This window comes from Myxocyprinus asiaticus, chromosome 15, assembly GCF_019703515.2.
Source record: "Myxocyprinus asiaticus isolate MX2 ecotype Aquarium Trade chromosome 15, UBuf_Myxa_2, whole genome shotgun sequence".
Lineage (NCBI taxonomy): Eukaryota > Metazoa > Chordata > Actinopteri > Cypriniformes > Catostomidae > Myxocyprinus > Myxocyprinus asiaticus.
In genome coordinates, this window is record NC_059358.1 from 11,004,412 (window position 1) to 11,032,408 (window position 27,997).

General features: G+C 38.0%; 2 protein-coding genes across 3 annotated transcripts in view; both read right to left on the reverse strand.

Annotated features, from left to right (window-relative positions):
* The window catches only part of LOC127453488 (tRNA N(3)-methylcytidine methyltransferase METTL6-like), a 2,665-nt gene extending 298 nt beyond the window's left edge, over positions 1–2,367 (reverse strand). Inside the window, exons 1-5 of one of the 2 annotated variants that reach the window (XM_051719893.1) lie at positions 1,796–2,367; positions 1,525–1,659; positions 511–639; positions 270–411; positions 1–170 (exon numbers count right to left, since the gene is read on the reverse strand). The exon at positions 1–170 is cut by the window's left edge and continues 298 nt beyond it. In XM_051719893.1, coding sequence (XP_051575853.1) covers positions 31–170; positions 270–411; positions 511–639; positions 1,525–1,659; positions 1,796–2,062 — 813 coding nt within the window. In that variant the 5' untranslated portion in view covers positions 2,063–2,367 and the 3' untranslated portion in view covers positions 1–30. Of the gene's footprint in view, positions 171–269; positions 412–510; positions 682–1,524; positions 1,660–1,795 lie in introns of both variants that reach the window. The other variant, XM_051719892.1, reaches the window with a different exon arrangement.
* A 1,677-nt stretch (positions 2,368–4,044) lies between these two features.
* LOC127453487 (R-spondin-3-like) lies at positions 4,045–26,676 on the reverse strand. The gene is made up of 6 exons (XM_051719890.1): positions 25,955–26,676; positions 20,407–20,601; positions 20,108–20,251; positions 19,396–19,542; positions 19,121–19,300; positions 4,045–4,954 (listed from the first exon to the last, which is right to left on the reverse strand). The coding sequence occupies exons 1-6, from the start codon at positions 26,046–26,048 to the stop codon at positions 4,827–4,829; spliced, it is 888 nt and encodes a 295-aa protein (XP_051575850.1). The 5' UTR covers positions 26,049–26,676; the 3' UTR covers positions 4,045–4,826.
* Between the last annotated feature and the right edge of the window lie 1,321 nt (positions 26,677–27,997).

Below are 27,997 nucleotides of genomic sequence, written 5' to 3' on the forward strand. Positions count from 1 at the left end.
AAACAAAATATGGCTTGTTTATCTCAGAGGTTATGAGGGTTTTCTGAATTTACTTTGCAGGAACACTCTGGGAACACACAGACCCTCTTTTTTATTCACTGTTTCTCTCAGGACATACTCGTTAACAAGAGCATCGAATCCTGCCTGCTGGAACAAACTTGCCAGGTATTCTACAAAAACAGAAAGAGAGAAAGAAAAATTAATGTAAATAGAGCAGTAACTTCAATGCAGTAGCACAGATGACAAAAACAGACAAATGCTAAACTAACCTCTAGAGAAGAAAAAGGAACGAGTTCCATCCTGCCTCACATAGAAATTCTCCCCCAGCTTGTGGCCTGATTTAAATCTCAGCATGGCATGATCATACAGTCCATAGTCTCTGAATAGGACAATGCCTCCTGGTTTTAATATCTGTTAGATCAAATGGTAAACATACCATTTACTTACTTTGAAAGTAAGCGGTAATCTTGAACCCGTCTTAAATTTGTTTAAAACCTTTATCAGTATTACCTTAAAAATGTTTCCAAGGGCTTGTTGCATCTTGTCAGGGTGAATTGTAGACAGAACAAATATGAGTGTGGCTACATCCACTGTGTCTGCCTGTACGGTAGCATGCAGATCATCCTTAGTGAGGTCACACTGAAAAGCAAGGCATCGCTCTGTGCAGTACAAGGGATTTTGCTGCAACAATGATGCATAATCATTAAAGGGATAGTTCACCCCAAAATGAAAATTTTCTCATCATTTACCCACCCTCATGCCATCCCAGATGTGCATGACTTTCTTTCTTCTGCTGTACACAAACACAGATTTTTAGAAGAGTATCTCATCTCCGTAGAATCACAAGTGAATGGTGGCCAGAACTTTGAACTTCCAAAAAGGACATAAAGGCAGCATAAAAGTATTCAATATGACTTTTGTGGTTTAATCTATGTCTTCTGAAACGATATGATAAGTGTGGGTGAGAAATAAATCAATATTTCATCTCTAAGTATTCAACCATAAATTCTCCTCAATTCCCAGTAGGTAGTATGCACGAAGAATGCGAATTGGCAAAAACAAAAGAAGAATGTGAAAGTGAAAGTGGAGATTTATTGCACAAAATTATTTAAATATGGATCTGTTTCTCACCCACACCTATCATATTGCTTCTGAAGACACAAATTTAACCGCTGTAATCATATGGATTCCTTTTATGCTGCCTTTATGTCCCTTTTGGAGCTTAAACTTTTTGGCCACCATTCACTTGCACTGAATGCACCTACAGAGCTGAGATATTCTTCTAATTTATTATTATTATTTTTTGTATGTGTACTGAGGAGAAGAAAGAAAGTCATATACAGCGAGGATTGAGTAAATAATAAGATAATGAAAAATTTTGGTGAACTACCCCCTTTAATAGAGGCAGAGCTATTGCAAAATACAAACAAAACAAAAAGCATTTGAATGCCTGATGTCTTTGAGCATGGTTGATAAGTGTTTATAAGGATGCAAATGTATATTTACATTTATTGATTTATTTACCTTCACAAACTCAACAGCTCGTGGAGAGAAGTCACAGGCATAGATGAAAATGTCGAGATCCTCTTCCAACAGAGGGAAAATGCAGTTCCCAACTCCACAGCCAGCCTCCAGCAACACCAACTTCTGACCTTCGGACTGAATAAATAATAAAAATAAATAAATAAATAATAATTTAAAATAAATTAATAATAATAATATATATATATATATATATATATATATATATATATATATATATATATATATATATATTATATATAAGATCTTTTACCTCTCTGCAGTTTTTCAGTTCAACAAACTCTCGGGTGGTCCAGTGCCTGTCTTTGAAAAAGTTGGTTGTATTCCTTTTATAAAACAAGTCCCAGTTTTTCTGAGCTTCTGTTTCGAGTTTCAGCTGCTTGAAGTCTGACACCAAGACCATGTCATTCTTCAGTTTCTCCATCTCTTCTAGTGTCAGCGTCCTTTCACTTTGATCAATGGACTGATTGGGAAAACCAGTGGCGGATTCAACCGAGTCCAACTCACCTATCACTGACATGATTGTTTGAGCTCCTTGTCGTTAAAACAGGGTTCTGATCAAAATATCCGATCATAAAAGTCAATTTTTTTTTATTTTTATTAAAAAGTTCCATGAAACTAACCATCTCGATGATAAAGTGCAGAGAATAAAGTTGTCAGCTAACTAAATGTACCTAAATTAACGATTTATCCATTTAAATATGAGCTGCAAGCTATATAAAAATAAATAAATAAAATAAAATAAAAAAAGCAAAATATTCGGTGAAATGTTCTTTACTGTGAAACATTAATTATCAGTACAGAGCGATTTCCGTCTGTATTTGTCTTGTTCGCGGGGAAGTAATTGCTGTTATGGACTAATCTGATAATCGTCATCGCCACCTACTGGACTGGCGGATATCTTTCTGAAACTTGCAATGGATTGTGTTTTTTTAGTGATTTGTGTTGTCGTAAATTTTTCAAAATAAAATATTCAACCAATGTTGTGAATGTGGAGATAATAGATAAAAATAGACGAAAATAGATACGCTTTAAAATATGTTATGCTAACAAACAGTTAACCCTCTGTGGTACGAATTGTGTTCTTACAAACTTTGCTAACACAACTCTGTAGGTACCACATCACAAAAGGGTATCAGTTTCGTCCATAAATTGATATATAACCAGTTAGAACTTTTACAGACTCAAACTGAGTGAATCATTCTCATTTAGCCTATACTTTCACGTTGTTCATACAAGCCTAGCTCATCAACACTGTTCGTCTTTTCAAAGAACATCAAATGTGTTAATTTTTTTCTGAACAGATGGCACATAAATCATATTTATGCATAAATACAATTATTTCACTCTAAACTGCAATAATTGACCAATTCAGTAATTGATGCCAATGTGTTAAAATCCCCAATAAGGAATTTACATTGCTTGCATTACTGCAATTACATTGTGACTCACAAGTTGCCAAATTACAAAATTAATATTTTTATGCTGGATAAAGGAGATTTGCAAACATCTATTTAACTATCCATTCATCTATTACTCTGCATATAACATGAGTTGATGTCAAAATACATTCAGAGTTCTTTTTTGTGATTTTCTTTCTTTTTTTTTTTTGTTGTTGTTGTTTTTTTTTTTTAACAAATGGTAGGTCTAATATCTGTGTTAACACAATTAGCAATCTTTTGACAGTATTTTAAAGTAGACCCGCTTGATATTGAAAAAAGTCAAAATTTACAGATAAATTAAACTGACAATAATATAGGTTACTGTGTGTTGTGTGCATGAGGTATAGAGATGATTGTGGATGAGCTTTTGTTATATGAAACTTTTGTTATGTGTGTATCAATACTATTTAAGTTCAGATTTTATAGTCCTTAAAAATGGATAAATTGCAAATCATGGAAAATATCACAGCTTTGTATCTTGAAATATTGTAAGTGTATCACCTAAGATTTATACACAATTTTTCTGAACGACACGTGTCAACCTGTTTTCAATTAACAGTCTCCAGTGTTTTTACTCACATCGGCATATGTTATTAGCAGATAATGTGATGTTTAGACTAGTGTATTACATTTGTTAAAATTGTCAAAAAGCATTTGGCTTCATAATGTCAACACTTTAAAGCCGCGATGACCATTTTTTGTCAGTTCCTCGTCTTAGTGGGTAGAAGACATGAAGCGTTTGTCAAAGGTTAGTTATGTTTACAGTATAACATTAACAACTTTGAGTTGTTATGACACCCAATAGCTGCACAAGCTGAGCCTAAAATTTATTTTTAATCCAGTTAATAATTAAATGGTTGTTGCTCTCCATCTGGATTGCTCATTTTGGTAGTTTTTACATAGCTTCTTATTGAGACCAGAAACAGAAAACAGGCAATCAGAATCATCATGCTCAGAAAAACTGTGAATAGCTCTTCTACTGTTGTGTTAATCAATAATAATTACTGTATATTTATGTTTGCTATCGAGACAAGAAATGACAAACAAGTACAAACTCAGTATTGTTTATTTGACATACAGGTGCTTTTGATTTCTGGTCAGATGGCTTCATGGAAAGCTCAGATCCTGTTTATATAGACAGGAAAATCAACACTTTGTTCAGAGGAAACTGAACAAAAGCTAATAAAATGTTGCAGCAAGAGTGTTGTTGCTTATCCAGTATTAAGAAAGCTAGTCCATTAGTCTGGTCCATTTACACCAATCAACATGCAGTCTCAGCCTTTGGTGGCAGGCAATGTCCATGATGGCAGTAAGCATGCTCATTTTTAATTTATTCAGCCGAAAAAATACAGACGTTTATACAACTCTACATAAAGTCTCAAAAAAACCTACATTCAAACCATGATACAGCATTGTACCTGGACCCCCTTTAAAAAAAAAACATTCCACAGGCAGAACATCATCTGATCATTGGACTGCATTTTCTCGAAAGCCCCGCTCCACTCTGTTAAGTTCAGCCTCAATCCAGCACCAGACCGGGCCCAAAGGGGTGAAGGGTGCCCTCTCAGAGGAGAAGTTCCAGGGTTGTCCTCACTGTCTGCAATGGTGTGGATGACAAGCGCCCCCTCTCTCTTGTGCATATACAGTATACGTTTCAATTATACAGGTAGCAGCAACACCCCCTCGGCGAGGGGTTAAGAGGGTGAGGGGGTGACATGGACTGAAAGGGGAAAGAAAGGCAGGGGAGCGATGAGGAGCACTATGACTCTATACTGTTCCAGGGTCTCTACTCTGGTCCCTCCGACAGCGGTGCTCTGTTTTGTTCCTGCTTTCCGAGTCCTCTCAATTGCTTGTCTCCTTCTCTCTGTCTCGTTCTCGCTTCCTCTCTCGACGACCTCCAACGTTCTCTTTGTCTTGCTGGTTGAAGCGTTTTTTCTTCTCTCCCCGCCGCTGTCCTTTTCCTGGCTTACCTGAAAGGACAAATGGCAAGAGTGTGAGCTTTCGCTGTGGATACGTATGCCACACTCAGTTTGCAACCTACAGTAATCCACAGTGATTCAGTTTAAGTTGCACTCAGTATTCTATTTTTTATTTTATTTTTATTGCTAATTGTTAAACTTTTAAACAGAAAAGAATAGTAATAGTAGAAAAGTGTTTTTGAAAATATGTTTAAAACAATGTACACTCGCATAAAATAAATACTAGTCATATCAGTCTTTGAGAAAATGCTGCTATATTCTACATGAGGTGCTGGCCGCACATTCATGAGCACTGCGATATTGAGATCATATGGTAAGACAAAAGTTACTCGCTGTATCTCAATTATCCCTTGTAAATGGACGCTGTCACTCACAGAGTTAGTTAATCATGGAAAATAGTGACTAACGACTGCAAATAGTGTATTGCGAACAGAGTGTAAAATAGCATTTTTACAATGACATCACTAACTGAGAACTTCATTTTGTGTGATGCTGCAGTACACTGCATGGTGTCAGTGCAACATCCACACAAGTTTACCAGGAAAATGTATACCTTTAAAATGACAGTATAGCTCAAAGGTGGTGTGTAATTTCTGCATCATGGATGGGCTTTCCTGTGAATGTGAGCAATGATTGTCAGGCAGAAATTCTTCTGATTGATCTGACCGCTGCCTGAAAAAATTATTTACCCAGCTGTTTACCCAGCCTAGATGTGTTACAGAGACAGGTGTGATAAATTTAATGGCACCTATTTCAGTGAAATTTGAAAGTTAATAGAGGCATTTTCTGCATTTAATGTCATAAAAAAACAAAAATAAATAAAAATCACTTAAAAAAAAAAAAGCAACTTCAATGTAGGTCTAAGGGATTTTAAGGATTTTTGATAACTCGTTGTGCAAAAAACGTAATTCTGGCCAGTTAGAAAATCAAAGCAACCCGAGTCAGAACAGCCTGAAGGTCTGTGCCAAGTTTGGTGGACATACCTTGAAAGCTCTAGGAGTTACAGTCAGATATTTTGTGACAAAACTTGTGCCGTTTGTTGAGTCAATGTTGCTGTGAACAGCTTGTCTGGATGCTCAAAAAAATAAAGCAATGTTTGATACCACCAAAGAGCCAGAGTGTTTACAGTTTTGTTGTAAGTCAACCTACAAATTAATTACTTACAGGTGTAGCAGTCTCTGCATTTTAAATTGGGATTGGAGAAACTACAGTATAACGCACAATAGAAAGAATTACACATATCGCTTTTACCAAAAATCAATCACACTAAACAGTCAGAATTTGGCAGGCTACTGTGCTGATGTATTTTCCATGCAGGCTTGTTCAATCATTCTATTAATCAGGCTTAGTGATTTCCCCATATTCCCTCATCTCTCTCAGGTTCCAGATGGCATTGCTCATTCAACCAAAGATGACCACTGTTCTTACACTTCTGCTGTTTTGCTTGGGAGAAATCCTTCCAGGTTGAATGAATTACAAGAGCCGTCTAGAGTTGTGAAACAGCAGAACCATCTGGTGTGTTATATGATGGTTGTATTCTGGTCAACCACAAGATGACAGTCTTGTACAACAACGTTGTCCAACACATTTTTCCATCTTTCAAACTATCAAGTGATGATTGATTAGTTTCAGGGTTCCCAAACCTTTTGACCGATAAATTTCCATGAGTTTTCAGTCGTTCAGCTACGTGCCCACTAGAAGCCTGCGGTCAGCTAAGGAACGTCGCCTTGTTGTACCAACACAAAGAGGCACCAAAACACTTTCCCGGACTTTCGGCTTCATCATACCACGTTGGTGGAATGACCTTCCCAACACCATCCGTGAAGCTGACTCACTTTCTGTCTTCAAAAAATGACTAAAAACACATCTTTTCCATGAGCACTTAACCAGTCACTAATATAAAAGGAATTTTTTTGTTTTTTATAAATAAAAAAAAAAAATAATAAATAAATAAAACAATATATATAGATATATATATATATATATATATTCTTGTTGCACTTTATTCTGTTTTGAAGACTATTCTGATGCTAGTGAAACTTTGTAATATGGCACGTTTTCGTACCACTGTCTCTTTAAGATGATTCACTTATGTTTTCCTCTTTTGTAAGTCGCTTTGGATAAAAGCGTCTGCCAAATGAATAAATATAAATGTAAATGTTCATGATTACTGGATAAGGATGTTTTATTAAAATCATTTAATAGAGATTGCACTCCTGAATAGCAATTTCTTGTTGCTGAAATTTGAAAAATTTGAAAGCTTAACATAACCAGAAAAAGTTATATTAACTATATATATTTCCATAACTTTTAAAGTTTTTATTAATTTCCATGATTTTTCCAGGCCTGGACATCACAAAGGTTACTCAGGTGGGGTCATCCATCATCTGGAATATATTGTTCCCGCAATTAGCGTACTGTATGTCTCTTACAAATGAAACTGTCAAGCTGAGCAGGCAAGGTGAAGCCACCCAGCTGAATATTTGACACCAGAATAAGCTAACGGATAAACTTGTCTTGCTTTTTTAGGCCTTTACCAGAACAGAACTCTTCTTTATTGATGGGGCTTGTCAAAAATAGAAAGCCATAAAATAAAAATTCTGTTAATATTTTGTTATCTCCTGTTGCTCAATGCTCACAGCAAGCCAATTTCCATTATTGTCAGGGGCTTATCGGTGATTGAGTGGGGCACGAATGAGGATTGGAAAAATGCTGAGGTGGACAGCCACCTCTCCCCCGCCTCTACCCCCACCCCCCTACGCTGGCTCTATTAATCAGCCAGCTGCTCTTTGCTCTCTCTGGTGCTGGGGGAGCGTGAGTCCCTGCCCGCTGCAGCCCACACTGACCCACACATTCCTGGGGTCCAGCAAGAGCAATAGGAGGCCACCGCAGCCATGGTTGTATTGGGTGATTTTCACGAAGCATGTAATGAAAATTCCCTGGTCATATTTGAGCCAAATAAAAAAAAAATAAAAAAGTAATTATATATTGCATAAAGAAAAATAAGCCTACATTTAGGACCATTAAATGTTTTTTGCATTGTGGCCTCATTTTCAGGATACTTAAGCACATTTAACCCCCCAATTCTCATAACCGTTACATGGTCAAATATTTTACTTTTACTACTCCCATTGTTTTCAATGAAGATTCTCATTACCATAACAGTCTTTTTTTTTTTACTGTATTACAATCATGGGCATAACCAGCTATGAGGTCACTGAGGTCCGGACCTCGTGACATTTTTCATATTTAATTTTTTTTTTTTTTAAGCTATATACAACTGAATAACACGCGATTTAATTGCCTTAGTTCAGTTCATACCAGACAGTTTAGGTTAGGATGGACTAATAACAGTCATTTATTATCACTGGATGATAAATTATTGTATAGATACTGCAGTGGCGGATTTCCATCAACAGATCAACAAAAAAATTTAATTTCATTAATTGCCTGTAAATTACTGTCCAGAGGTCCAGACCGATGCTAAAGCAGCACCTGTTACTTTTCTCAGCGCTGGTTAGGATGGAATAATCACAGTCGTTTATGATGAGAAATGACTGTATTCATATAGCTGCGGGGGGATTCCAGCCACAGTATGAATCACTGCAATTATCGTTTTCAATTAAAAATTACTTTCAAGTGTAAAAATGTCTCTAATTAGATATAAAAACAGCCTGAGATTTGAATGTGGATCAATGGAGGATTTGATTTTTCTTAGCCGTCAAGCGCCCCCTGGAGGAAGAAAGTTTTGTATCTCAAAGGTAACAGTTTCACAATTTTGGTTCGTTCCAGCAATTGTATGACTTTAGAAAACATGGAAAATAGCACATGAGTCACTGAAGTAAACAAACCTCATATCTTCTATTAGAAAAATCCATGCCTAGAAGCACTAAAGAGTCTTAATAAGGCCCTAATGATCATCATGACATTATCTGAAATATACAAAAACAGTAGCACACTACACTAGTGCACTATCTGTAGTACAGACATTATGAAATACAGTATGTCAAATATGCAAACACTGGCCATGATGAAGGCTATGCTGTTTCATTAATTTTAGTAGCTGATGTTTCACAGCGTCACTGGTAAACCAATTGTATTTTGGTACAATTCTTGGCATCCCACCCTGGACCTCACTGATTTTCAAACCCTGGTTATGGCCCTGATTACAATTTTTTTAAAAATCAGCAAAAATAAAAAGCAGTACCAAACAGAGTACTACTGTGTAGCATCACCTTAATTTAGTGCATATGAAAACAAAGCATTAAATGAATTAATGCAATTAATTATGCTGCCAAGATGTAAATAAATTCTGTAATAAGAAATGTTCCAATAATCTGAGCAACTCAAGCTTGATGTACCAATTTGATGCTTTTGTTAATCTGTGGCAGTAAGGGGCTGTCAGCACAACTCCAGGCTGTACAAGCAACACACCTTGTCAAATCAATGAGAGCAAGCAGCAAAGCCTTTCTCAGACTGCATGCTCTTTTGCTCAAAGACAGCTGGACTGAGCACAACAGAATGCAGGGATCTAAAAGCTAATGTTTTAAAGTTTTAAACAATATGTAACTTGTCAGTGTCCTAAAAACACAGCGCTTATGACAAGAGATGCTGAAAACTAGTGAGACGTGATGCAACCAAGTGCATCCATCTGACGCATGAGTACATAGTCCAGTAATAGGGTTATGTTCAATGATATGAAAATAATACAAACAATATTTTGAATTTAAAGTCACTTTCAAAAATCTAAATGCTTTACTTATCTGCTGCCATACTCTATGTATTTGAATTATGTGCATTATAATATTTATTATTTATTAATTATATAATTATTTTAATTATTATATGCTAAATTATCTTTAAATGGGGGCCTTCCCCTGTAAATATTGATATATGCGATTGGTTGCAATTAATTTGATTAATCTGCACACAATTTGATTAAAAATATAAATTGCTTGACAGTCCTAGTATAAAAACTGTACAATTTTAATAATTTATATATATTTTCAAATTTTTTATTTTTTGCATTAATGAGAATAATTATTATGACCTTTTATTTTGCAGTGCGGTAATGAGAATAGGGGGATGAAAAGACAATGAAAATAATGCCACAATATAAAAAACCTTAATGGCCAAATATATGCAAACATTACATATATAATAATAATAATAATAATAATAATATATATTATATATACATATATATATATATATATATACAGTGGTGTGAAAAAGTGTTTGCCCCCTTCCTGATTTCTTATTTTTTTGCATGTTTGTCACACTTAAATGTTTCAGATCATCAAACAAGTTTAAATATTAGTCAAAGATAACACAAGTAAACACAAAATGCAGTTTTTAAATGAAGGTTGCTATTATTAAGGGAAAACTAAATCCAAACCTACATGGCCCTGTGTGAAAAAGTGATTGCCCCCTAAACCTAATAACTGGTTGGGCCACCCTTAGCAGCAAAAACTGCAATCAAGCGTTTGCAATAACTTGCAATGAGTCTTTTACAGCGCTGTGGAGGAATTTTGGCCCACTCATCTTTGCAGAATTGTTGTAATTCAGCCACATTGGAGGGTTTTCGAGCATGAACTGCCTTTTTAAGGTCATGCCACAGCATCTCAATAGGATTCATGTCAGGACTTTGACTAGGCCACTCCAGTCTTAATTTTGTTTTTCTTCAGCCATTCAGAGGTGGACTTGCTGGTGTGTTTTGGATCATTGTCCTGCTGCAGAACCCAAGTTCGCTTCAGCTTGAGGTCACAAACAGATGGCCGGACATTCTCCTTCAGGATTTTTTGGTAGACAGCAGAATTCATGGTTCCATTTATCACAGCAAGTCTTCCAGGGCCTGAAGCAGCAAAACAGCCCCAGACCATCACACTACCACCACCATATTTTACTGTTGGTATGATGTTCTTTTTCTGAAATGAGGTGTTACTTTTACGCCAGATGAAATGGGACACACACCTTCAAAAAGTTCAATTTTTGTCTCGTCAGTCCACAGAGTATTTTCCCAAAAGTCTTGGGGATCATCAAGATGTTTTCTGGCAAATATGAGACGAGCCTTAATGTTCTTTTTGCTCAGCAGTGGTTTTCATCTTGGAACTCTGCCATGCAGGCCATTTTTGCCCAGTCTCTTTCTTATGGTGGAGTCATGAACACTGACCTTAACTGAGGCAAGTGAGGCCTGCAGTTCTTTGGATGTTGTTGTGGGGTCTTTTGTAACCTCTTGGATGAGTCGTCGCTGCGCTCTTGGGGTAATTTTGGTCGGCCGGCCACTCCTGGGAAGGTTCACCACTGTTTCATGTTTTCGCCATTTGTGGATAATGGCTCTCACTGTGGTTCTCTGGAGTCCCAAAGCTTTAGAAATGGCTTTATAACCTTTTCCAGACTGATAGATCTCAATTACTTTCTTTCTCATTTGTTCCTGAATTTCTTTGGATCTCGGCATGATGTCTAGCTTTTGAAGATCTTTTGGTCTACTTCACTTTGTCAGGCAGGTCCTATTTAAGTGATTTCTTGATTGAGAACAGGTGTGGCAGTAATCAGGTCTGGGTGTGGCTAGAGAAATTGAACTCAGGTGTGATAAACCACAGTTAAGTTATGTTTTAACAGGTGGGGCAAACACTTTTTCACACAGGGCCATGTAGGTTTGGATTTTGTTTTCCCTTAATAATAACAACCTTCATTTAAAAACTGCATTTTGTGTTTACTTGTGTTATCTTTGGCTAATATTTAAACTTCTTTGATGATCTGAAACATTTAAGTGTGACAAACATGCAAAAAAATAAGAAATCAGGAAGGGGGCAAACACTTTTTCACACCACTGTATATATATATATATATATATATATATATATATATATATATATATATATATATATATGTGTATATATATAACCTGATCAGTGAGGAGGCACGATGGCTGCTCTCCATCTCTCTTGTTTTGTGACTGAAATTAGGGGGATGGAGAGAAAACCCCCTCCACACCTCCCACGGGCTCGAGCCTGTTGTGATTGCACAATGTATTCTGAACGGGCTGACTCATGAGGGGTGTCTGACCGATCAAAACATACACATGCGCATACTCACAGATTTCCCTCCCATCCCCACCACTCACTGTCATCACCTCCCCTCTCACTATCCTGTCTCTTTAAACACAGGAAGTTCCCTCTGCGCACACTGTTTTCTTTGTCGTAACGATTTGGAGATCAATGGATTAGTCATAATCCTCTGACTTTCCTACAAACCAAGGCGCAACAAGACTAGAGTGCTGTTGCGATTATTATGGATATGTTTACTGCCACCCTTTCAGAGCTGGAAGTCTATGAGCTTTCTTAATAAACGGTCAAGTGAAGATTTTGATCCAGCAGTTTCCTCTAGTTTGGAACACATCTTTTGAGCATCTGTCTAATTTTAGGACAATTAAAGGAATATTCCGGGTTCAATACAAATTAAGCTCAATCGACAGCATTTGTGGCATAATATTGATCACCACAAAAATTTATTTTGACTTGCCCAACAAGCAAAAAAATAAAATAAATAAATAAAAATTACAGTGAAGCACTTAAAATAGATTGGGGCCAATTGTTATGCATGTAAACATGATTTTAGTGTGATACAATTACTTACTAACCTTTTCTGTGTAAAGTTATAGCCAATTTGCATCTTTTTTCCCATAAAATAAAATCTCCTTTTGTGTCTACGGAAGAAAGAAAGTAATACAGGTTTGGAACAAAATGATAAGGAAGTAAATAATGACAGAATTTTCACTTGTGAGTGAACTATCCCCTTGAAGGAGTTCTCGGTTATGTTGAATTTAAGTATTGATTTAGTCTCAGATGTTTTTCCTAAAATTCCTTTAGAGAAATAAAAATAGACACAATGAGATAATTGTTGCCATACAGTATGAGTACAGAGCCGTAACATTATTGTGGACAGCATTGCTCAGACAAATTTGATGAGAAATGTTTTGGGTTCATTTTGAAATCTCTGACTTTTGATTGCAGACTTTTGGTGCAGTATCCAGCCAAATCTGAGCAGTTTTAGACATTGTTAAGATCTCTTCTGAATCTTTAGAGGAGACACATGTGAGATTAATGAGGTCTTTTCTCAGGAGAGAAATCTGAAAAGCAGAAGACTTGCAATTTGTTCCTGTTTGTTCTCCATTTCATTTAATTGCTGTCTAGGAGAAACAATTGAGACATTAAAGAGATCTCCTTTGTTATTTTTCTTTCTTATGGGTTGTTTCTTTAGCTGCTCTGATGGAAACAAAGAGAAACCCATTTAAAGTTGGCTCCGAACACAAGTTTACAGGTGCACTAACTACCCCTAAAAATAAGCACATTCATCATTTTTGCTATCAACGAACTGGCCGAATCAATGGATTGCTGTTCCGTACTCGTTTGAGATATGTTGCAAGCTTGGAACGGAACTTGCGAGTTTGGAATGACTTCAACTTCTCAGTTGTGTCTATCTAGATGTTTCAACATAGGCAAAATGAGGGGTCATCTGGCTATGATTATGCATTATTCTTGAAAGAGTGGTTGAGAGGGGAGAAACTAAAGAGATCTTAGAAGAGGAGGGAAATGAGAGGGTAGAAATTATGTCAAGCCAGATGGAATAGTGGGGGGCGTAACAGTTGCACAGGCAATAAAATGTGAAATACTTCAAAATTAACCCTGATGGAGCAAATCATCCGAGCCTATAGGTGTGGTAAGACAACAACGTGAAATTGGTTGAAACGGAACATGATGGCGGGCGCAGTGGGGCACAATTTCATTAATGAGCCCAGGGGGTGGGGTGGAGGGGGTCATCCGGGGGCTTTTGGCAGGAGCCAGGCAGGGATTAAGGGCTCTGGCTCGTCCCACAGGAGGAATGCCTGGGCTTTGAAGGCCCAGTATGGCTGCTCTCCCTTAGGGAGGTTGGTGCTAGTGTGCAGGGCAAAGGCAAGCAGGACTACACACAGAGGCTGAAAGTTCAGTTGGTGATTGAACTACACACACGCAAAAAACAGTGCTGGTTGAAAGCCAGACTCTGCTCTTGCATTAAACCTATAAATTACACTTTCAAAAATGTAGTGGTGCTTGCCATAGTAAAACTTGCCACCATGATGCTAAAGGGGTGGTTGCTAGGGCATTGCTAAGTGGTTGCTAGGGTATTATGGGTGGTTGCTTACTAGCTCAAGTCATAGAGCCCATCTCCAAGTCTCATCTCATGAAAATAATATGACTGGTGACATTTTTGCAAATTGATTTTAAATGGCTCCAAACACATATCATAGCAGTTCCGAGGTGAAATATCCACTGTGTTGTGCTAAAAGCGAGTTAAATGTCCTCCCAAACAGATTTTTAAGGTAATGCACTATCAAATTTGTATTTAACAAAACCAACCTACTTCCCTAACATAAACCTTAAACCTAAACCTGACCAATAGTGTAATAAAAGAAAGTATGAAATGAAAAAACAATTGCTGAAGCAATCAGATCATTTTGTGGTGCTTCTATGAAATTTTCAGCTCAGGTGTCAGCTCGCGTGCTCTACTGGACTCGTACCCCTGTCTTTTTCATAGCAAGGGCCACATTTTATAAATTGAGCTAAATGTAATTGATTACATTGATTGAAATGTTAAAATGTATTGAAAAGTTGGCATTTATGAACTGATAATCTGACGTTTTACTTGTGATGTGTGAAACTGAATAAAAGGTATTGTTGTTGTAGAGCCTCTAGTGTTTATGTCACCAGGAAACTGCAGCTATACATACAACGAGGCACGTACATTTTTTTAAATTCATTTTTATTTTTTTTAAATGTAAGTAGTAACATGATTCTATGAGACCAGTTTGGATATTCTGGTCGCTAAATATGACTCGGGTCCCTATGTGATTTTTTACCCATTTTATTGTCTGCTAGGTGAAATTATAAGACTAATCACTTAGGAAAATTACAGCATTTCTCATTTTGTTCGAATCCCTAAGCCTATGTGTGAGCAATAGCAATAGTGATGCAAGCACCTCTAAAAATGCATTTTGACTTCCATGCATACACTAACACGGTTTTACTATGTTGGTTTTGAAAATCGTACCATGATTATACAAAGATTGAAAGACTTGTACCATGGTAGTACCATGGAATTCTTCTAAACGCCTTAACAGGAAGGTATCGTGGAAACATTAGAGTACAGGAATATAGTAATCATCCAGTGCCATAGTACAGGTATATCAAAATACCATGGTATTACCTTTGGATACCATCTCTATACCATGGTACCACCACAGTTCTTTTCTGTAAATGTAAAAAAGGGTACCCCTTTGTGCACCCCAGTTTTTGAAAAATAATCATTATTTTTCTAAGACTGCATTAATATGTCCAATTTTACAAATGGTTCCTATGCTCATGAACAAACCCATGACGTAGAATGGGTACAGTAAGAATAGTTGTACAGGCTCGGACAACAGGTAGAATTTGTGAGAGTTCTGTGCTGCCTGAGAATAAAGAACAGGGTGCCACGCTGCATTCAAACAAGCTGTGTAAGGAAAAGGTCAGGAGGAGTCAGAGGGAGAACACGTAAGATAAACAAATTACAAGTAAGGGGAGAAGAACAGAGAGGGATTTGGCTGGGGCAACAATGGTGCGGGAGGCGGGGGGAGGATGTATCAGTGTCAGAGGGCAGTTTGGGATTACTTTGAGCTGGCGGGGGTCAGACCACTGACCCTACTGGTGTATGTAGAACATAAACACGGACGGGACAGAGCCCCGGCATATAATTAGTGCTCAGTTAATGTTCCAGGAGTTGGGGCAGCTGGGTAATCACAAGTGGGGGTGAGGTTGATAACCGAGCCTGCAGTGTGTAAAACACACCCTCAGCCATGGCCATGGCAGATCAACATTACACTGACTCCAAGCTTAGATTTATGCAACAGAGTCTTTGTTGGCACAAAACAGTTTTTCTTACATGTTAGCCCTGCTGAAAAGACCAGCATTGCTGGTCACCAGCTTATGTTGTGTTTTGGGTGCTGGTCCCCCAGCATGGGATGCTAGTGTGCTGGTGTCCCACCAGGCTTTCAAAACTAGCTCAACCAGCTTCATCAGAACGACCATGCTGGTCAACCAGCAAGACCAGCACTAGCCAGCATAAACCAACCTAGACCAGCATCGGAACTGCATGCTGGTTAAGTTGGTCTTTTTAGCAGGGAGAAGCAGGCCACAGTTATATTACAGTTATATTGATGGTCATGGATCAACATTCCTGTCATAGAAACTATCCGCATCCCTAACCTTAACTATTTAAAGGGGTCACTTCATGAAGAATAAAATTTCCTTGATATTTTGAAATATAAGAGGTCTTTCTACTATAAAACCTACTGTAATTTTCAGAATTCAAAACTTTATCCCCAATGCAATAAAAGCATTTATTGAAACCAAGCTGCCAAAACATCTCGTTCTCTACTTCCACGACTTCCCTACATCACTAGGGGTACTCATTGATTCATGACCGCCTCTACGGCAACAGCATCAACGCCTACTTTACATCATTGCACCCTTGGCCCCGCCCACTGGCACTGTGGCTCAGGCCATAAACAGAGAGAGAGAAAGCAGGGCAAACAGTATAGTCTAGTGTGGACTAACTATTCCTAAACACCAAATGGGACCCATCTCGACTATTCTAAATTATTTTTGTATATAAACATGGACTACACAGATGCCTTTGACTGTTGTCATGTCTCTGGCTTCACTTTTAAAAGATGCGGTGTCAAATTACAACACAGTTTTAAGCCATTTGGTTACATACAGCTGCTGCCATTTGTTGTTGTGTGCACAAACTGCTCAACATATTGTTCTTTCGCCCATCTGTGCTATTTTTAATTGTTGGTGTATTTAAATACACACTAAATGACGTCTTTAACCATTTTGATGCGTTTCTGGCGATGTGCACCTCAGTACAGGATGATTTTGGAAACTGGATGTGTGCGTTTTCATTGTGCTTTGGACTAGCAATGTGCGTCATGTGAATGTGTCTTCAGTGTATTTCAGAGTGGATTGCTTGTGAACCAGTCATAAAACGATTCAAGCTTTGCAAAGGAATTGTCATTGATGGATGGGGCAGTTAAAACCACTATTGGACCCAATCAAAAATGTAAGTAAACAGTTCCATTCATGAGCATTTCAAATGTCATGACTGTTTGATAGTTTATGGTGCTGAAACCTACACCGGGCACATTTGTTGACGCGCGGCAATGGCTTGAGGATGTCTACACCGGGTGCATTGACATGAACTTTCTAAACCGTTTATTTGTGTTGTTGTTGGCAGTAGTAGTACCAGCGCAAAATAGAATGGGAGATCTGTTTACTGTTTAGTGCAACGGACGCTTCCATGGTAGACAGCATCATTGATTATAATGAGTTCTATTGCTTTTGACGCAACACGCCTCTCACATCCAGTTGTGCTTGAGATGAACAGTTTAATATATTCGGATGCAATGTGTTGGATGTGCGTTATGTGTAAATCCTGAAATGTATTTTTATAATATTGTGGGGTTGCTCATATTGTTCAATTCTCTTCCGATTGAATTTCAAATATGGCTGTATTTGAGGGACTGCACAATGTTAGCCAATCAGAACAGTGACATTTACGTTGACATTTAAAGGAGGAGCTGAGGCCAAAACCGAGCATTTAATAAGAGAGCAAAAAACAGGGTGGATATTGATCATATATTATTAAAATATGACTGTTTTGGTGAAAAACAACTTCACTAGCATTATCAGTGGACCTCAGGGAAGATAATAAAACAATAAAAAAAGAGCATTTCTTGACCCCTTTAAAGAATAGCTCACCCAAAAATGAAACTTCTGTGTCATGATGTCATTACGTACAAGATGCTAAAGAATCGAGTTGAGTTTACGTGAGTTGATTAATAATTTGATTTGACTGATTGAATTTAAATTTTGTTTCAGTCTGTTCATTTTTGGGTAAACTATTCAGAGGAAATCAAAAGAAATTGATGATAAAAATGTTGAAAAATTGATAAAAATGTTGGTCAAGAACCAACCCCAGCTATAAGCCTGACATTACATTTACATTTATTCATTTGGCAGACACTTTTATCCAAAGCGACTTACAAAAGAGGAAAACATAAGCGAATCATCTTAAGGAGACAGTGGTACGAAAAAGTGCCATATTACAAAGTTTCACTAGCATCAGAATAGTATTCAAAACAGATTAAAGTGCAACAAGTATTATTATTATAATTTTTTTTAATTAGTGACTTAAACTTAACCATAACCATAACATACCAACTTAACATTAACCATAAACTAAAAGGGACATTTCACCTAAAAATTACATCTGTAGTTTTGGAAAACATTGTTTGTTTTCCACAATTGGAAGTAAGTCAGTACTGTGTTTGAAACACCATGTGGGTGAGTAAATGATGGAAAAATTTTCATTTTTCGGTGAAGTATGCTTTTAACCTTAAAATCTAATTGGGTGATTGGAATTTTGTTCCAGGACCAGCAAGGATGTTGATCCAGGAACATGCAGTCCTACTCTGCAAAATCATAGATCATACCAGGTGCTGAGATGTAAGAGTTACATGTGGCTTTTGGGTTCATGTGCGTGATTAAGCCATTTCATTGTTCTCTGAAGTTGGAGAACTTAGCTCACGTCTTTTTAAGTCTCCACACCCCTTTATTCCCCTCTCTGTTCTCGTCTCTGTGCTGAGGCCCTGAGTGTTTATGAGGTGGAGAGCAATGGGGCATCGAGTTGGCCTGCTGTCTGTCATAAAGCAGTAATGTCCCACAAATACCACTACACAAATAAACAATCAAAACACTGTCCAAATATGGTTAAGCTAAAAACGCTGAACTCCTTGAATCTGCTCCATGTATTTGTTTTGCATTGGTTGGAAAATATTTCTGGCTCATACATTTATGATTACATTTCAAGACGATACAAAACAAGCAATTTTATAAGATAAAATGGGCATAGCCAATGATTTGGTACTAATAAAGTGGAAAATGGGTAACAGCCTACCAGTTACTTGAGGTGACCCATAATTAGGGGTGCATTCTAAGGCAAGCATCTCTGTTATTATTGCTCATAATTAGAGTTAGGGTTTTGTTCTAAAACTTTAAATATTAAACTACCACTTACATCTTCTTCTTTTAACAAAGCATTCCCTCTTTTCAGATGTTGGGGGGCATGGGCTCCCCTTAGAAGTGGGATTTTGTATGACCTTCCGGGTCCGTGTTTCTTCGCCCCATTTGAAGCCGCAGGTTTTCCCTGAACGTGAGCAGGGGCCCCACTCACTCCAGTCGCTTACTTCACAGTTTACTGAAACAGAAACGTTAAGAGCAGAATGAGTCAGAGAAAGCTACTCAAAAATACAGCATTGAATCTCTACGGCAAGTGTATGTGATAGCACTAACCTGTTGCGATGCACTCCATAATCTGGTCATTGGACTCAAACTCCTCTGGGCAGACGTGGTAACATTGCCCATGCAGGAGGTAGCATCCCGGTGCACACCTTGTACAAGTGTTACTGTTCTGACAGGAGTCGCAGTCCGCTGGACATGCTGTATAGCCAGTGCAAACACACCATCAGTTGACAGTAAACTCAATACCAGACTAATTTAGGCTCAGTTCACACAGCAGCGGAATATGGTTGTCAGTCCCGTTTTAGAGAACAATTTTTTTTATGGATATAATTTTTGGACATACATTGCACAGAACAAGTGAAACCAAACTTTTACTCTCTACATGCAATAAAAGGTTCTCTGTGCTTCTTAGCCACTATACTACTCTATCATTGGCAAGTGAAATCTAAAGTTTTACCAGCCAGTGTCAAACACAGATATTTTAGTCGCATAGCTCGAAATTTGGTCGCATGTGCGAGTGACTTCCTTGCATTGTAAAGAGTTGCACAAATAGAAAAAGACTTATCTTGGGATTTTAAGAACTGATCATTCTCATGAAGAAAGCAATTAATCGGAAATCAATATTTTTACCCAACCCTAATAAATACAGTCAATCCCAAACACTATCTGTGTGAATGTAGCCATAGTTTACTAGAAGTGGAAAGAAATCACAGAAAAAAACAAAACAATACTGGTAGACCATTTCTGTAAACTGGCTACTCACCAGGGACACACTCCTTCTTGGTGTCACTGGGCACCAGCCCATCTGGACAGCTCTCCTGACACTTGCCCTTGTGCAAGTACGAGCCCGCTCTGCAGCGCAGGCAGAAGTTCCTGTTAAAGCACGAGTCACACTCTGACCCACACTCTGGAAGACAGATTACGCACACTTTAACATGTTGCATAAGCTGAGAGAAGGATGCTTTAGTATTCATGTCAATACCCATAGCTTTATTACTGTAAATAAGACATAAAGTACTTTGTAGTGGAAATATCATATTGTGGAAATAGCATGTGTCTTACTTATGCAGTCGTTTCTGTCGGGGGAACGGGTGCCGTAGAAACCATTGGGGCAGGAGGCCAGGCATACTCCGATCTGTCTCATGCCGTCCCTCTCCAGGTGAATGAAAAGCTTGGGTTTGCACGTCAGGCAGCCATTGTAAACCGAGCAGGTCTGACAGCCTCCCTGGCATCCCTGGGAGCTCACCCCCGAACCCTCTGCGATATAAAGATTTTTGCATCAGGATCAAAGAGAGCCCGAGCATATTGTTGATCAAAGAATAAAGAACCGCCTCAATGAAAATCTAAAGATTTGTGGAATTATAAATTACACATACTGTAATATAAGTCATACAATTTTTTTCTGGAGTACTGTCAGTCCAGGCCTTTCCTTTACAAGCAACAGTGATAGGTAAACTGTTGCTTTTCTATACACAACTGCAAAATTTGCATTAAAGTTTCATGTACCTCTAGCTCAGTTGGTAGAGCATTGCACCGACAACATTAAGGTCATGGATTTGATTCTGAGGAAACACACATACTGACAAAATGTATGGCCTAAATGCACAATAAGCCATATGAATAAATGTAAAATTGTCACTACAATCTCACATTTCGAGAAATGCTAAAATGCCTGAATGTAGAGTGTGGGATCCCAAATCTTTTTTGTATATACATGAAAGTAGGAAAGAAAAACATAGCTTTTTTTCTGCCAGTACCTCTAACATTATAATAACACCTTCAAAACATACTTGGCATGCCTTTGGACATTCTCAACATTTATAAGAGCATACAGGAATGGTGGGTACAACTAAACAGTTCCAGGTTCACTGAGGAAAGAACAGAACCATCAATTAAGGCTAAAACAGTGACCATAATGTAGTGTAATAATAAACACGACAGGAAGCACAGTCATCTGTGGATTATCCTGGCAGAGAAACTAATCAACAGAGACACGCTGCATACCGGGGTTTGCACGCGAACGGCAGCACAGTAGCCTTTGTGTGCATAAGTGCGCAAACAGAGGGGCCTCACTGTGACAAAGACCCAGACAGAATCAACTCGTCTCTGCCGGAGATCTCCAAACGAGAATACGTGCTGATGTGGCTCACAACAAATGCATGTTGAAGAGTTTTCTCAACATCCTTGTGACATATTTAGAAAACACTCTCACTCCATGGACTCCTTTAACAGTAAGATTTACCCTTAAATTATGAACTTGACCACTGCCCTGTTGTACAACCTAAGAACATTTTGGACTGAGCAACTGGATAACAGAGTATGTAGCCATTCAGACCATACGTGTTCCTGTGCTAAAAAAAAGCAATACTCATCGCAACAAATAAAAAAACATGTGTGCCTCAAGACATTTTCTCTTAAACATGACACAGCATCTTAAAAATGTGATGCTCCTGCATGAGACACTGAAAAAAAAAAAAAAACAGTGAGACATGGTGCAACGGTCAAAGATAGGTCCATCTTGTGCAAGCTTACATAGAAAACAATTGAAAATGGCAGAGACAGGCACAAAAAGGAATCCAGTGTGAACGGTTCCTAACAGATATGTTGTGTTTCTAAGGCCAAGTCCACACTAATACTTTTTCATTTGATGAACATGCATTGATTTAGCTACCTTTACAACCCTCACCCATACTAGAATGCCTTTTTTCAACACCCGAAAACCTCCATTCCAGCATGCTTTGGAAAACAATTATGTGACGTGACGTTCACATGAAACTGAAAACGAAAATGGATTAGTGTGGATGTGGCCTAAGAAAAAGGCCTTACAAAGAGATTAAAAAGTAAGTTTTCCTTCAGAGTTCCAGTTTTTGCTTCAGGGATTGTGAATAATATCTATGCACCATGGCCTCATTGTTTTGGCTTGAGAACTGAAGAAGTCAGAAGTGATCAAGTTCACAGTAATGGTAAAGAGAACATACATTCACTGATCTAATCACATAATACTGTAAAGTACAGTGTAGTACCTCACTAAACTGTGCAGTTTAGAAAATGGAAGGTGCTCCTTGGCTTCCACAGGGAGCATCTCTAATTGAAGTCAGTTGGTTCCAGGTGTCTCTCACAGGTCAGTTGCAGATGGTTTAAGGCTCTGGATTTAAGATGGGACTGACCCGGTCTTATGGCATCTGGATGAAGGCGTTGTTAGGCAACTTTTTAAGAGTAAAAAAAAAAAAAATCTTACTTTCACTGAAGTTTAATCAGAAATTAAATGGATTGGAAGGATATTATCTACAGCCAATAGCAAAGTTAGTTAGTAGCTAGCTAGCTAGAAAATGAAGAGCTGTTTTCAACCTGCTCTTTCCCCTCTTACATTCCATACTACTGAACTGGGCTAGGGCATCATTGTTGATTTTCCTATTTCCCTCTCCTGATTCCCAAAGTTCACTCTTAGCCGCCAGATTGCCATAGATCAAGGATATTCTGTTTGACATATCTAAGCAATCTTTACAACTGCTGTCCATTTGCCCACATGTGTTCCTGCCAAAGCTCTCTAATTCACAGAACTCTTTACACAGAGGAATTCTGCCTGCCCTTGTACTGCCACAACCCCTGGGTCGACTTGCATAACAACCGCACGAGCACTCCTGAAATCCGAACATTTGAAATCGCTTTGCCACGGTTCAAACTTGATGACAGCAAAAACAAGTATTCCCAGAATCTATCGGTTAAAGTGGCACAGTTAAAATGTAATTAAATAACAAAATGTCAGATATATAAATTAAACAGCAGTGTTTGCTTTGTGACCAAAGACTTGTGATCTGAGTCGGTGAGGCATGTCGACATAATTAATTTCCAGTGATATTTACAATGTGGGGAGGCCACACACAAGCAATTTGAGCAAAGATGATTTATTAAAAGCTAAACAGCCGTGACTTTGTTCACAAGGAAATTAGTTATAACAATAAAAACGGAACACACTGCCAATGACGAAGCTGTGTGGGGCTTGTTTTGTAAAGACTTTTTAAAAATGTAATAGTGACTTCACCTTGAATGTCCCCTGTGACCCAGTACAGTGTATACTACAACTACACACACATCAACACCAAAATCTATGCAACATGCTTAGTCTGACTTTAAAAACACACCACTCTCTAACCAATGGCTTACAAATCAAACATATGATCACACACACACACACACACACACACACAAACACACACACACATGTTGGTGCAGCTATAATTATGAGGACTCTCCACAGACATAATGATTTTTATACTGTACAAACTATAGATTCTATCCCTTAACCGTAACCCTACCCATAAACCTAACCCTCACAAAAAACTTTCTGCATTTTTACATTTTCAATAAAACATCATTTAGTATGTTTTATAAGCGATTTGAATTATGGGGACACTAGAAATGTCCTCATAAACCACATTTATAGCATAATACCCTTGTAATTACCAGTTTGTAACCTAAAAAAAAGTCCTCGTAAACCACATAAACCTGCCCACACACACACACACACACACACACACACACACACACACACACACACACACACACACACACACACCAGATATCCATGTTATAAATCAATTTGGCAAGAAAAATGTGTCTATATTGCATGTAAATCAAAGCCCTGTGGCTTACAGTTGTCAACACAGAGACAGACACACACACACAGAATACTGGAAATGTTTGAGGTCAGGCGAACGTTTGGTCACTCGCTGTAAACTGATAAATTATTCATGGTCATTCACCCAGATTTCTGTCCATCATTGGAGTTTCAAAGTCTCTAATTAGCAGCATCTGATCATGGTTGGAGCATACGAACAGACTGATGGCAGTCAACAGTCTTGAAAGTTTGTCACACTTTCCTGACATGGGTCACAGTGTCTGCCATCCTTATACACTCTACAACCACCAATGGACTAACTGCGCATACACACTGATCACCCTGCATACTTCAGCTCATATTTTGCAACAACTATTCTGGTCAAAATTATGATGGGATGAATTAAACGATTCTGCTCTTGAACAACAACCTAAAATTCCTCCCTTTTTTAAATGAAATCTGAGGGATGTGTATTGAACTAATTAGCTGTCAGAGGGATGATTAGATACAATACCCTGACCAATTCTGGCATCAGCTTTTTTCAAAAGAAAATATGGTCAGTGGTTTCATATTCTGAAATCCTTAATATAATTTGTTTCTATAGTATAGTGAAGGAAAGAGTTAGTTTAAATAAGTGTCCCATAGTCCTGATGCCATTTTTGTGGCTCCCTCACAACAATTCATTTTTTTTTCTTTTTTTTTTTTACATCAAATTGGCTTCATCATTGACTAATATGGACCACATGTTTATGCGTTCATTCTAATCATGCCCCTTCACTAATAATTGTAGATTAGACGTTCACTTATTAAAATAAAAAATCACACACAAGTTCTAGTTCTAGATGGAACAGTTCTAGAGTTGGTCACACATCACTTTCACAGGCAAATCTCCATAGATTAAGTTTATCTCACTCTCCCATTAAGTGCTAGCCAAGTTGGAAGATGGCCCTTTTCAATAATTTGAGCTATTTTATCATGTTACTTGTTCAATAAACCTTTATAAATTGTTTACAACTTTCATACTTACCATTAATGTTAATGTTATCATTAATGTTACAATTAAGTGTAATTATAATGAGTCATAAAGAACGTAATGTGTTACTATTTTCGGAGGCACCTTGTAATGACACATTGTTGCAGTTACTTGCTATTATAATTTATAACCTAATATTCATGTCATTTTTGTAACACGGACACTGTAATGGAAAGTGTAACCATATAGCAACTCATATTTTATATTAGCCCAATAATTACTTCCCAACAGGATCTGGAAATTTGAACGAGTCTGTTCTGAGTGGAAAAGGCGCTAAAAAGCAGATCCAGAAGGGGCTTCTGCCTAATGTAGTGGCCACTAGAGAGCGATCCAAACAAGAAATTGGACAGACCATCAATGCTGTACTACAGTGGAGAGGAGTAGCAACTAAAGTATAATAATTACGTGTCTATTTGCATATAAAATAGAGGTAAAATGCGGGTAACCTCCCCCCCATCCCCCCGCAATCTACGCCCCTGCTGTAGTGAGTCAGTTATTTGTTCTAAAAAAAATCATTCTTGTCATGTACCTAGCTAATAATATTTAGCTACTTTATATGCAAGTATGTATAAGGATTATTGCCAAAAAACAGGGAAGATTTTTTTTATTTTTATTTTTAAATGCGCTTCTTTTTTGTGAAATGATAAACAAAAATCGCATTAAAGAACTTTCATTCTCATAATAATAACACAGTTTCCTAAATTGTCTATGGCTTGATCAGTTTCTCATAGTTGCCTAATTTGCACTCTACAGTCATAAGCAAATTCTTTTGAATGTTATACTAAAAACAATAAGTTTACTTTTCCATTCTCTTAAAAAATAAAAACAAAATGTTTTAAAAATATATCAGCTCTAAAAAGTCATGCGCACACATGTTCAAAATAAATAATAAAAAAAGACAGTTTAAGTCACGGTGCAGGTGTGCGTAAAGCATAAAACGAGCAGCGCGCGGAACTTACGTTTGTGTAGCCGGTGCCTGGAGGCGTGATGCTGACAGTTTGTGTATTCCATACAATGCAAGATCAAAACAATGGAGATCAGTTGTAATTGCATAGTAATCAGAGGAATGATGCTTGTCTTGTCAATATCAATGTCCTCGACCAACCTGTGACTTGTTGCACTGTGATCTGCGCAACACTCAATGTGTTATTCCTAAAGCGGGCTGAAGCCCCATCACTGCTCAGACGCGAGAGAAACTGAATTTACAATGGCCCAAGAGCATCTGGGCCGTTTAGGCAGTAACATCCTGGAGGCAATCCACATAAGTGCCACCGAGAGATATCCGTCAGAGAGAGGTACTCATTCCATGGAAACGATGAACGTGTTAGTTCTCCATCCAGCGCTCTGTAAGCGAAACGTAAAGATGGGGAAGAGAGGGGAATCAAATTAAACTGGCATGGTGATAAAGTTGGATTCTCCTCCTGAATGACTGTTCCGCTGACTGTATTCCTCTCTGTGATCCACCAAGGCAAATCCAGGTGTGAAGGTAACTTTATTTATTGAGCCTGACATGAAGGCGGTCCTCGCGTCATCATCATCATTGCACCATCTCCAACAACTTTCAGTGATACTTTTGCCGCTTTATTTGTTAATAGTCGCCGAAACTCTCGCCCTGTTACATCCAGCGTAATCGCGATGGCTCACAGGTTCACGGTTGAGCAATTCACCATCTCTGCCTGTTCTCAGCGTTTGCTCCTTTGGTAACTGATGACTTCAGCTCTCTGTCTTCTCTTTCCCCCCTTCTCTGAACTCCAAAGTTTATTTAGAGGGCGAGCCCCCCACATCAGACACCCCACGAGCTACCAACACTTGCAGAAAAAAAACTCGATTGTGATTTTTTTTTTTTCAACAACCCTTTCCAAAAATATAAATTGTGATTAATGAAAATAATTAGAAATGCAGATAGATAGATAGATAGATAGATAGATAGATAGACTGATTGAATGATTTTCTGGCAGTAATTTAAATAGACTAAAATTAGAAATTAACCAAAAACAAATTAATTGCTTTTAACCTTGTTTTGAATATTAGCCTACAATTGTATTAGGGATACAGCATATTGCAATTACCCATGTAATGCAATGCTGTATTTTCAAACCTGTATTAAAAAATGTTAGAAAATGTAGTTTTTCAGTCTGTGAGAATTGTGTATGAAAAGCATATAACTCTGAACTTTTCCAAATTAATCATGATCTGCCTTCATGTCAGGAGAAGATCCGTAGGATAGATATACAGTCTTTCTATATGTTCGTGTATGTGAATGAGCATATCTAATATACTTTTAGAGTAAGGGATTATAGTTGCATGAAGATATTTTATAACATGTTAAATGTACGCATGTTAAAAACCCTGAATTTGCATAGTTGTTTTAAGCTCACTATTTTCTTTCTTCTATTTTACACTGAGAGAGGTGCAGACTCTCTTAAAATACTTTGTGAGGCTATGCAGTATGATTGTATTAAGAAGGAAAGGTTCAGTTTTAATCCTCTAGAGGGGGTCAGTGCTAAGAGAGCCACATTGCTCGGCACAGACTGTATATGAGCAAATAAACGGTGGGCCTTTTGTTTGTAAGACGTCTGAGATCCATTCTCAGTTGAGGCAAAGGCCATGTAAAGACAGATCCTTGCATTTTTGCGTGTGCGCTCTCGATCATAAACAATGGTAGTGATTACTGGTATATGTGAGAGTTCTGCACAGTGAAGTGGTTCCCTCACTTCCCACAGGGATGCTTATTTACACGCCTGGCACTGGGATGGAGAGGATTGTTAGAGCTCAGTACCGCTGGAGAGCGAGGATGGCTTTCAGATTAGAGGGATTTAAGGGCAGTTTTTGTTCTTGATTATTCATTAATAAGTAGTCTTTGGCAAATTCAACTGTAAGGGATAAAACAGTCTGTGGTTGTCGATGTGGGGGGTGGACCTTCCAATGGAGTTGATCTTCATATGGGGGGGGGGGTTGCAGAATAAAGCCCCTCTTTGTGCCCCCCTACTACTCTGATAAAT

What these genes read in the sequence shown, in the direction of transcription:
- LOC127453487 (XM_051719890.1), bottom strand. Translation starts at nt 26,048, where the DNA reads ATGCAATTACAACTGATCTCCATTGTTTTGATCTTGCATTGTATGGAA. An exon ending in CAGGCACCGGCTACACAAAC is followed by an intron (nt 20,602 to 25,954) that starts GTAAGTTCCGCG and finishes TTTATATCGCAG; the next exon opens with AGGGTTCGGGGGTGAGCTCC. An exon ending in CAAGAAGGAGTGTGTCCCTG is followed by an intron (nt 19,543 to 20,107) that starts GTGAGTAGCCAG and finishes CTGGCTATACAG; the next exon opens with CATGTCCAGCGGACTGCGAC.